Raw genomic sequence first — 12,093 nt, forward strand, 5'->3', positions numbered from 1 at the left:
TACGTCTGTGGTAACACAAGTTGAAGCTGCTGTTTTTCCTGTATTTATTATTATTATTATTATTATTAATAATTAATAATATTGTTATTATATATTATGGGTCGAATGTCTTTTTTAACATTTGGTTTGTTTGTTTCTTATACATTGTTGAGTCTGTGCACTGTGATGCTTTCGCGGTAGTTTTTTGACCCATGGCCTTTGAGAACATGCCTAAAAAAATCCACAAATGGTTTGTTTAAACGTTTCAGGTAACTTGTGCTTCTGGACATGAATGTTAGGTTGTTTTTTCCAACCCTTGTTTAGTTGGTTACCTGAGTTGGTTTTCTCCCCCAAGACTCTGTGATTTATGTTGTCCAGTTTATGTGAAAGTCTTGAATATAAACTATTTGGAGGCAATAATCTTGCTGTCTCTCTTATTTGTCTGAAGTGAAGTGATATTTTTTACTTACTAGGCCTACAGATGTTAAAATAGAGGGGTTATTGTTACTTATATACCTGATAAAATGACTCAAGTAGACGTATCTTATCCCATGTTTTGTTACTGATGTTGGCAACGTGCCGTGTGTATGCAAAGCTCTTTGCTGTCTGTCGTTGTGGAGTTTTGAGTCCAGCGCTGACGTCACCTGACGCACATACAGTAGGAGGGCAATCCCAGCTTTTAACACAGCGCGATGGCCTCCAGTAGACAGCTCGAACCTCCACGCTCTTGAACCTCGCCGTTTTCTTTGCCATTTGTTTTCCTCTTTTTCACAACTGCTACTCGGAAGTCAGTTTTTCTTTTATTTGCTGTCTTACGACAGACAGAAAAAAACAAGATTTTTGGGGAAATGTTTGGTAATACCTGGAGATCATGACATCGGAGAGAGGAGCGCAACAAGTGCGCTAAGAATTTCTCGCCTCACCTATTTGGGTCAGCCAGGGTTAGATATTTATTTAAACGGCAATAGGCTCACTAGTTGTCATCGCTGGGTTGTGTTATTTTAAGTAGCTGCTTCGTTTCCTTCAACCCCACAGACTATGTCGGGTAACCTATGATCCACAGATAATACTGATCCCAACTGCGTGTGAGTCGTCAACAGCAGTCAGGTGAGACCTCACACCTGAAACTACAGATATGGGTCCAAAACAGAGCATTCCTGCTAACAGCGGTCGGGTCAGAGCTTATTCCGGCTCGGATGTCCCTTCGTCCACTTCTGGTAACGGGGCAGGTAGGACTGCGGGGTTGAGAGGCACAGCGGGGATTTCACAAATGGGTCAAAGGGGCAGATACAACCAAGGTACCAGGCCGAATTCACTTCACCAAGCAGCGGTTAATATACCAAACAGCGGTGGGAATCACAGTAGCAGCGATGACACCGATGGAGAGACAGATCTACCCGGCAGGAGTAGGCTCCTGATAGGATCCTTACCAGCCCACCTCTCACCGCACCTACTTGGAGGTAAGGAAATCCATGCGTCATAAAGATCTGATCATAATGGCTTTGTCTCAACAGTACAATGAAAATCACTCAAACATTTTAAATGTAACAACATATAACAGACACATGTTTTCTGCAGACCTTTAGCCTTGTGCATATCCTGACAACAGTGGTGCATATTCACGCATTCATAAATAGGCGAAAATAGGGTTTTGTAGATTTCTCAACCTTTGAGACAGCAAATGTCTTAAACATAGCACGTTTTGGATTGATAGAAGAAATTACATGAACAGAAATTTGGATTTTTGCTTATTAGTTGAAATGCAAAAAGACAAATGTTTTTGTACAGTATGCCTCAGTTATAATCTCAAAATATATCACATGCCTATAAAGCAAACACACAGTACCTTTCTCTGCTAAATGTCATAATAAATGAGCAGAATGGTAGATATGTGACCATAAATGGTTTACCTTCAAGACAATCAAAACAAGGACACAGAAAACTGTTGCACATGACTGTATGTTTGTGACTCTATTGGAGCCTTAAAACCACCATCTCAAACAGATAAGGGCATGATAACAGGCAGGTGGCTCACAGGCAGGCAGTCACGGGTCAGTGTGTGTTGCAACAAGAAATATGGGTCAGTCCAAGATGCACAACTTTATCAATGACCAACACAGGATGAGCGATGGGCTCACATGACACCCCAAACACAAGTGTCAGCAAGCACATTTTATTTATGGATGCCACCATGCATTTGCTTATCTTGCTTACATTTTGAGATTTTGACATACTATATGCCAATTTTCTCTTTTATAGTCGTTAGGCATGTTTGTTATTTGTTTGTTTGGGTCTTGTGTGTGAAGCACTTTGTGCATAGAAAAAATGCTCTTCATGTTCGTCTGTAAGCACTTTGTGCTCAATGCTTGAAAAGTGCTATATAAATAAATATTATTATATTATTATTATTATTTTGTTAGAGTGTGTTTTCACTTTGGAATCTACATCTTTGACTTGATCAGACTTTGGTGTGACAAGTGCATGTTAATATGGTGTGGACAGAGTGTTTGCTTTACTAGGAGCATCTTCACGGTCCTCTTGCCAAGTACTGTTCTTTCAGTGGGCCAAGGCTTTTCCACTCCCTGTCAGGGATAGATAGTGGTAATTATTACTTAATATGGCGTCTATAAAAACAATTTCCCATAATGTCGGTAAGGAACTTTGAATGCACTTTTCACTATCATCTGTTTCACTATCATCTGCAAGCTGGGACAGACCTATTTTGCAACTAATAACAGATTTTGATTATTGGTGGGATGACTGTCGTTGGGTTGGGGTGGGTTAACCAACATTTTACGATTTCCTGTCGCTCAAGTGATGACAGCATGCAGGTGAGAGCATCTTGGGATTTTGGTCAGAGTGTGTGTGCAGTTTTGAGAGTCTCACATGCGAATGACTTTATCGACTTTTTGGTGATTATGTTGTGCGTGGTGCAGGTTAATTACAATCTTTTCATATGAAATGCTGTCTCACAACATACACAATGGGGAAGTGATATGCCATGTCAAGTTATATGGTTTTATTAAGACGACAATTAGATTAACGGTGTACTCTGAACAGTACCCTTTTTACAGCCATCTGCTCTAGCAATCAGGGCCTGCCAAAGGAATGTTATGTCTATTGTGACTACATGTGAGTGAAAGAGGGAGGGAGAGAGAGAGAGAGAGAGAGACCTTAAATGTCAAGAGTCAGACCACTCCAAAAGCTGGCTGAGAAATTTCTCACCGTGCTCCAGATATGAACCCCCACCCCACACACAAAGTTGTTCAACAGACTAGAACAGCACACCATACTCCAGTTAATGGAATATTGAACTGTATAGAAATCCACCAACTGATCATGTAGGATTCCAGGGATACATTTAGTTATATGACTGCCTTTTAAGAGCTTTGAGGACATGATATTTGTAGCTTTGTGAGGGAAAATGGAGGATTGTTAGTGTAACTATTTACACAAAAGTCCCATATATCAGGAAGCATACACCGACTGATAGTCATATAAGCTACAGACAGAGATCTGTGTTATCTGATGTCTGTCATCTTAATGCTAACTGCTTCCCGGTCAGTAGGTGAACTGAAGTAGAACTAGTGATTACAGTATGTTTGTCACATGGTCTGTTTTTTTGTTTTTTTTACACCAAATCAGCACCCATGCAGATGTTGAAAGCAGTTAAAGGACTACACTGGGAACTGACCCCTGCCGTATGGCTGTGGCTGTAGTAAGGCCTTCTTGGGTTCTCAGTACCTCTGTTCCTACGGTCAAACCAGGGTACAGAAGTCCAGATTTTCTAACCCTCTATCTCTTTCTTTGCTTTCCCGGTCTCATTGTCAGACGATGGCATGAGAATCAGGAAATGCCCTACTCCACTCCCTCCCTCCCTTCCTCCCTCCCTCCCTGTCTCTCTCCCTCTCTCTCCCTCCCTCTCCCTTTCCCTGCCTCATTCTCCCCCTCTCTCTCTCTCTCTCTCTCTCTCTCTCTCTCTCTCTCTTGCGATCTTACTCAATACCTCAGCTCCAAACTCAAACCCTGGGACAGGTGTCAGGAAATTGTCGACTCTCTCTCTTTCTCCATGCAACAGGTGTCAAGGAATGTCTCTCTATGTGTCCCTCCTCTTTTGATCTCTCTCTCTCTCTCTCTTATGTGTGCTCTCTCTCTCTCTCTCTCTCTCTCTTATGTGTGCATACCCAGTGGCTAATTATTTTACCATGGAATGGGTATCAGGAAATATCTCCCCCATCTCTCTCTCTCTCTCTCTCTTATGATTTGTTCTTCCTCCCTTACATACATATACAGTACCTAGTGGTTAATTATCTAACCATCGCATGGGTATCTGGTAAACCCCTTTCTCTGTCTTTCTTTTCTTTCTTTCTTTCTCTCTCTCTCTATCTCTCTCTCTCTCTCTCTTGATTTGTTCTTCCTCCCTTACATACATACCTAGTGGTTAATTATCTGACCATCGCATGGGTATCTGGTAAACCCCTTTCTCTGTCTTTCTCTTTCTTTCTCTCTCTTTTGATTTGTTTTTCCTCCCTTACATACATATACCCAGTGGTTAATTATCTGATCATCGCATGGGTACCCCTTTCATTGTCTTTCTTTCTTTCTCTCTCTCTCTCTCTCTCTCCCTCTCCCTCTCCCTCTCTCTCTCTCTTGTTCTTGTTCTCTCGTAGACATGGTGCCCGCAAGGGCGGCTCTGCTGAAAGGGCCGCAGTGGCGCTTGTAGCCTTGGCGCAGTAATCCGCCTTGAAGAGTTAATCCTAATGCATGTCAGTGGTGGTGGACTGGTCGCGTAGGCTTGGCTGACCTGCTTTTTCTCTCCCTGTTAATCTTTGCTTAGGCACAAGCTGCCGCTGACGGTAAACAGGTGTGTTTGAGTGTGTGTGTGTGTGTGTGTGTTTGTGAGAGACCAAGATAGAGAGAGAGAATGTGTATGTGCATGTATGTATGCATGTGTTTATGTGTGTGTGTGTGTGTGTGTGTATGCACACACACACATGTGTGTATGTGTGTAAACATTCTACTCTGTTTACTTAGTCACTGAGGGGTGCATGCACATATTGAGCCCATTGTTGACTTATGCTAAATTAGTTTGTAACAGCAACAAAATAAGATTTGTTCAGATTTGATATATTTAACACATAAATAATAATGAGAGCTGAATATATGAGAGGAATTGTCTGCTGGCTATAGAGGTGGAAGAAAGCAAAATCAAAAAAGATTTCCGACAATGCCTGCTATTTTTCTTGCAGTGTCAGGCAGAAACTGTTTATCTTTCCTGAAAGAGCTGGACCCCCCCCCCCCCCCCTTTCTCTGCCCCCTCCCCCCTCCCTCTCTGTATCTCTTGTGTTTTGTTTTCGAAGTTCCTGGACACCTTGGTCACACACTAGGTTAAATGCATGATCATGACTCTGGGTTTTTTCCATAATATTCCTCTTTTTTTACGACTCTTTGACCTTTCCCCTTTTTTGTCACATGGGTCCTTGCCATGCTGAGTACATGACATTGTACTAGTACACAACATTAACCTTATGCAATGCACCCAATGCAGTTCAGCTCTTTTACCATCAAAATAACAGATTAAACTCATTCTGATGCCACACTAACTTAATAAAGTCTCTGACATTGCCAATGTGCGCCCTGAATGCTTGATATTGCATTATCTAACATTGTTGATTGGGTAGGATCAAGAACCTTTTAGTCAGTCATTGACTAACTAGGTAGCCTGCCGTCTTAGTGCTAAATTGTGATAAATATTGATGCCAAGGGGCATAGATATCAATTATTCCATGCTTTAAAGACCTTGTAGCCTTTTGTCAAGTCTGATATATATCTGATTTATATTTCTCTTTTCGGTTTTACACTCGTGCTCTCCTCAACTAGGCTTTGAGTGCTAAAATGTGATACGGCCAATATAATGAGATTTGTGTCTTTGTTTTCAGGTCCTCCACCACAAAGGCCATTTTACGATTGAATTCTCCACAGTTTTAGTTGCCGTTAATCATAACATGATTAGAAGCCATAGTTCACAGCAAGCAGTCAGGGGATAGTAAGGTCGTTAAAGGTAGCACTTGCCAAATTCCATTACCTGAGCCACATCCTCTGTGTGTTCTATGGTACTTGTTTTTACCTATGTGTTTTGCATGCAATGCACCCTGGGCCCTCATGTGTAAGCTGGGCAATGTTGTCTGAGTCTTCATCCTCTAAAGCTGCTTGTCTGGAGCAGTAACTCAAACCAAAATAGATAGGCCCATATCACATACTTGTTTTGTAACTTGTTTTGCTCTATTCGTCTGTAGTTCTAAAGCAGACTTTTGGATTTTCTTACCTCCTCTGGCATGAACCTTAGGCTTGTGAGACGTTGACCGACCAAACTGATATACTTTTAGTACCTTTGGTACTGTTGGATGAGTATCTTACAATTCCATGTGGAATTTGTAATCAAGTCAATTTCATGTGGTCTTTTAATGCCTCTTGTTTGAGTTGTGAGTTTTCAGCTTTTCATCTCTATACTTTATTGATGATGCTCTCTCTCTCTCTCTCTCTCTCTCTCTCTCTCTCTCTCTCTCTCAACTCAACTCAACTCAACAAGCTTTATCGCCATGAATGTAAATTTTACAGTATTGCCAAAGCATTTAATACAATAATAATAACAATAATAGTAATAGTAGTAGTAGTAGTAGTAGTAATAATAATAATAATAATAATAATAATAATAATAATAATAACACCTGGCTGATTAAATGAACAGAAAAAAGAAAATTATTAGAAAGAGAATTATTATGTTACTGATCATGGAACATGGGCTGTTTTCTCAGGATGTGGCAGGATTGAATATACAGCTATAGGTGGACATATTTGGACACAATTGTCTACTTCCCCCAGGAGGAATGGTAGATTTTGTTCATTATTTGTTGTAAGAAATTCGGGACAGATCCTCCATCTGTCTCCTCATAGTCTTGTTTATCATCTTTTGCATTCATAGAAAATGCTGCTCATTTTCTACTACATTACCGCAGTGAGCACACATCCTTTTTTCAGGGGCCAGCCAGGTTTGCCTGAGCCGCCCCTTTTCTATGGCGAGGCTAAAGTCGCTGAGCCTACCTTGTCAATAGCTTTCTATGCTTAGGCTATAATTTTGAATTTGAGTTAAATAAGGTGGCAATTTTAAGGTGGCGTTTTTATTAATTTATACACATTGAGTTTACTTACTTGTTTAATTTTATCCTTTTGTTAATGTAATTTTCTTTCGATTTTTTTTCTAATTGTTTTAATTTTGAAGCAATTGTTGAGTCAATTTAGTTTAGCCATGTTTTTTAATTAGGTAATCTATTCTAGGGGGTTCTTTCTGGGTTTCCCTCCCTCAGCTGGGCATCAGTATGGTGGTATCTGCTTGGTTCACTGTGTTGTAGGTGATGCCAGAATTTTGCCGCTCTTTTGTGGATATTGAGAAGGAGAGGGAATCTTCCCAATTTAACTCTACAACCCATATTCAAGCAACTACTGTTCACTCCTAAAATATGTTTGCAGAATTCTAAATAAAAAACCGCAGGCTGGCTTTTGTCCCATGTCTCCAAATTGTTTTTTGTATTTGGTGCCCCAAAACTCACTCCCATATAGCAATATTGGTTTAATTACGGAATCAACATTTTTTTAACCACATTTGTATGTAATTAATGATAACCTTAAAATGTAATATGGTTTTCTTGGCTTTTCAGTTAAATATTTTACACTTTGTTTGCCAATTGTGAAATGGTAATTGTTAGATGTTGATTGTTTTTTTGTTTCTCTCTCTCTCTCTCTCACTCTCTCTACAGGGTTTCACTGTCCCGTATGCTCCAAGTTTGTCCCGTCTGATGAGATGGACCTGCACCTTGTCATGTGTCTCACCAAACCCAGACTCTCCTATAACGGTGAGCAGCAGCTGCCTCTCTAATGAGCTCACTTCCTTTCATAAATCATAGATCATAAAACCATCCCATCCGCCTCACCCTCATCAGAAGGTGTGGGTTCAGCAGGGATATACTGTATATTGCCTGCATTATTTAGCATCGCAAATGAATTAGACTGCACAAACTGTATAACAGTACAAAAAGTGTTGGGCATTTCTTTTGGGGGATTAATTGTCAGTCCATTTTAGATTAGAGCAGTCAAGTAACTGTATGTGTCACTCAGCCACCAGACACTTCATCAAACAACAGCTTATTTTACCTCTTAATCTTGGTCTATGCTATGGCTAAGCAATTTCCTAAATATATAATGATACCGATACTATATTTATTTATCTATTTAACCCATTTTTTGCACAAATTCTTAAATATAATATTGAGTATTGTACATCATAAGTTCCATATTTGAGTACTGATGTCTTGATAGATCATAATTGACAGATGCTTAATAGTCTGGAGCAAATGTTGTGAAGTAGTATCTTCAACCTTGTCAATGGGAGAGAAATAAAGGGAAAAGACAGAGGTAAAGAGGTAAATCTGTTTGATTTGATATTTTGTGTAGGGGTTTGTGTGTGTGTCCTTCACTACCCCTTAGCCTTTTTTCTCTTTCTCTCAACCTCAAATTGAAATGGCAGTTGGCAAGAACTTAGCGAAGGGTCAATTGACCTTTTTTCAAAGCAATAACATACTAATACAATTAATACACACACACGGCAGACACAATTCAAAATACAAAGGATGATATAATAAGACAGTGATGGACAAAAGTTCTCTCTCTCACTGTCTCTGTCTCTCTCTCTCTCTCACTGTCTCTGTCTCTTTCTCTCTCTCTCTCTCTATCTCTCTCACTGTCTCTCTCTCTCTCTCTCTCACGCTCTCTATCTCTCTTTGCCTCTTTCTCTCTCTCTCTCTCGCTCTCTCTTCTCCTTGTGCATATTTTTACATCTGTACTTGCTCCTCTCTGCTAGTAGCTTTTAGCTCCGTCTCAGATTAGTGTTTTGCCTGAGTGACCTCTGTGGTCAGCCTGCAGAAGGAGAGGGCCACAATAAGGGGATTAGGGCCTGTCAGCGCCCTGATTGAAACTGTAGGGAAAACTCAGAGTAACCCCTCACATACACACACACACACACACACACACACACACGGTGGAGTGGGTTAGATACTGTAATAGTATTATATTGTAGGATATTGTATTATAGATTGATCCGACAACACGATGATTTGTTTTTGCACTCACCATGCTATGATCTCTGGTTTGATACTTTGTCATAGTATCTGTCCCCATGACAACATTTTTCTCTATTTTTATCTGACCGGGACTGTTGTAATGCTCTACAGTGCCAGTTATTCATTTCAAGGAATTTCAAGGCCAGCATGTTTATTTATATAATGCATTTCCTACACAGGGGTAATTCAATGTGCTTTACATAAACAAAAGCAAAGTATACTAATAAATAAAAGCATAAAAGGGCTATAGTTGTAAAAAAATAACTAAAAAGTGAAGTCCATTAAATAGAATATATATTTTTAAAAAGATACAAGGTAGGATAATTTCAATTTGAATTAATTTCACCAGATAAAAAGACAAAGCCACAAGGTGTGGTGCTATGGCAGGCTCACGTATACTCTTTCACTTATTTCTCACTCAAGCACTTAGCAAGAGATGAACTTTGACCTCCTGTAGTTTAATTTTAATTCTGTTCGTGGAGTGGTTCATCATGTCATTGGCTCAGTAATGGCTTATCCCTGTAACAAGTCAGCATACTTACTTTTGATGGGGAAAAAAAGCACAAAGGATAGCAATCCCCATGAACCAGCCAATATAGACCCTACTATATAAACAAGGCAGTAACATACAGTATAAAGGTTGATTCCTGTGTGAAAGCCATTTTCTTCAGGGTGTCTGCCCACATGCAGTGTGTTGCTGCCACCACACAAAACTACACACTAAATAGCTGTGGTTGAGTATTCAAGCGGCCCTGTCCAGTTGGCCCAGCTGATTCAGCAGGTGTATTACAATAGAGAAGACTATGGAGATGACCAGGATGATTAGGCCCTCGTCATGTCTGCGCCATACGTTTTATGGCTTGTAGGGTCAGTGTTAACTGACTCTGCCGTGTGTTGAGTGTCTTGGAAATCTGAATTTACATGGTCCAGTCTTACTGCCCATAGTATAAATGGCCTCTCCTTCCATTTTGAAGACATGCCCAGGCCTGTTTTGTGTTATTGTCATGTGGTTGTGATAGGAGGTTTGTGTTATGAGCGCCCTCATCTGGTCATTTCATGCTAATGATCATGGCAACTAATCTAACCTAATACCTAACCATTAGGCCAGTGGGAGCTTTACTATCTCACTCATGTATTCTTGAAAAACAAAGAGTCAAATACTTAAAGTTGTTGTACGGTCCATGTGTAAGGAAAGTTCCAGAAAGTTATCTTGATTGATGTATGTTAAGTAAAATTGAAAAAAAAAAAAGGTTTCCTTTTTTGTTTGCATGCTGTTGTAAATATATTCGGTCAACACTTAATCTATATTTTTTGTCTCTAGTCATCATGCCTGATGTATATCACTGTTTCTCACAGAGGACGTCCTAGCAAAGGATTCTGGGGAGTGTGCAATATGCTTGGATGACATGGCCCAGGGAGACACCATTGCTCGCCTGCCTTGTCTCTGCATTTATCATAAAGGGTAATAAAACACAAGTCTTCAAAACTTTCACTTATCACCCACCAACCCCCTGGCAAAACCCAGCATTCACATAATAATATAACTGGAACCAGATTGGTGATATCTTGTTTTCAGAATGGTCTATTTCTCCTTTTGTCCAACAGCTGCATAGATGAGTGGTTTGAGGTGAACCGATCTTGTCCAGAACACCCATCTGATTAAGACACAGAGCATATACAGGTAAGCAAGAAGAATGTGTTGTGTGTGTGTGTGTGAGAGAGAGAGAGAGACTGTGTTTGCAAGACATCAACTCAATTATATGTACTCTGAAGAATTGGATGTTCAGAAATAACACCTGTTTTTTTCCAACTGAAGGTTTTGTATATTGGGGAACAGCTGAGAATATTCTTCACAAAAAACCCGGCAGCGACACAAGGGCACTTGGACTCTATTGCTTCCCTCCTGCCACAAGACATATCAGTGCCACCACAAAGGGCTTCCACTGCTCCAAGGACTCACCAAAGTGCCAAAAATGTAGCATCTTCTAGTAAAGCAAATCCTCTGGGATTTCATGTTGTTGGTTTTGCACTCCCAAACCTAACTCCATTCCACAAAAGCAAGCAAGGTTGCTGGATCACTGACCAGGGAGGGTCCTTTCTGGTTGGTTTGAGCTTTAAATGACCTTTGAATGACCAAACCACAGGCCTGAATCATCAGCATGGTCTGGGGTCAGTGAATAGGTCAGTGTAGAGGATATGTATGGTTTAAAGAGCGTGAAAAATGAATGAATGTATCAAACCATGTTGCCCGGAGATATTCCCATTTCGGCATGAAGGGCAGAGACACACAAGGGATGATTTCAGGGAAAGATATGTACATATTTATGATCAGATATTAACGTAATCTTAACTTTGTAAATCACTGTTGCCAATTGAAAATGATGTAATGATAGTAATGACAGTTTAATTACAGCATTGCAGTTCTCTCTCTCAGCTTTAGTAGCAGATGATTCCCAACAACAATAACCGGGCGGTCTGTCTAGCAGGCCGGTGAAGGTATGCAGCATTGCATTCCATATCTGTGTAGGAACGTAACTGGCCTCTGATGGACAAAAGAACGAGTCAGTGATGTCACTGACTAGAGTGCTCGTAAACACATCTGGACAGATAATGGACTCCATGGACAAGAAAGGCCACCCTAGGCTAGGAATGTGCTACTGTGTGAAATAAGTGCCATTCTTTTGTGTAAAATACGCTGCTGTATCATACATATATGTTGTGCGTATGTGTGTGTGTGCGTGTGTGTGTGAGAGTGCGCGAGTGCGAGTGTGTGTCAGATATGTCACGAACGAGATCAACCAAAGAAGAACACCACTTTACTTTGTGCTTAGTCATTTAATCAAATAAGACCACTGCAGCTTAAAAACTTTTACTGTATATAAATGAAAACAAAGATATGTACACCTGCAAGAAAATCATCGAACACTTCAATAACAGGTGA

The 12,093-nt window shown here is 40.3% G+C and overlaps 1 protein-coding gene across 1 annotated transcript; it reads left to right on the forward strand.

Annotated features, from left to right (window-relative positions):
- The first annotated feature begins 648 nt into the window (after positions 1-648).
- znrf2a (zinc and ring finger 2a) lies at positions 649-11,878 on the forward strand. Its single transcript, XM_076301182.1, has 5 exons — positions 649-1,439; positions 7,794-7,889; positions 10,509-10,614; positions 10,758-10,833; positions 10,969-11,878. Exons 1-4 carry the CDS (start codon positions 1,115-1,117, stop codon positions 10,813-10,815), a joined length of 585 nt encoding a protein of 194 aa, XP_076157297.1. The 5' UTR covers positions 649-1,114; the 3' UTR covers positions 10,816-10,833; positions 10,969-11,878.
- The last annotated feature ends 215 nt before the right edge of the window (positions 11,879-12,093 follow it).

Source organism: Alosa pseudoharengus, unplaced genomic scaffold (assembly GCF_046254945.1).
Source record: "Alosa pseudoharengus isolate Yale_2024_CS ecotype anadromous, Long Island Sound unplaced genomic scaffold, YU_APseudo_1.1 YU_APseudo_1.1_scf_23, whole genome shotgun sequence".
Taxonomy (NCBI): Eukaryota; Metazoa; Chordata; class Actinopteri; order Clupeiformes; family Clupeidae; genus Alosa; species Alosa pseudoharengus.

What these genes read in the sequence shown, in the direction of transcription:
- znrf2a (XM_076301182.1), top strand. Translation starts at nt 1,115, where the DNA reads ATGGGTCCAAAACAGAGCATTCCTGCTAACAGCGGTCGGGTCAGAGCT. An exon ending in ACCCAGACTCTCCTATAACG is followed by an intron (nt 7,890 to 10,508) that starts GTGAGCAGCAGC and finishes TGTTTCTCACAG; the next exon opens with AGGACGTCCTAGCAAAGGAT. An exon ending in CTCTGCATTTATCATAAAGG is followed by an intron (nt 10,615 to 10,757) that starts GTAATAAAACAC and finishes TTTGTCCAACAG; the next exon opens with CTGCATAGATGAGTGGTTTG.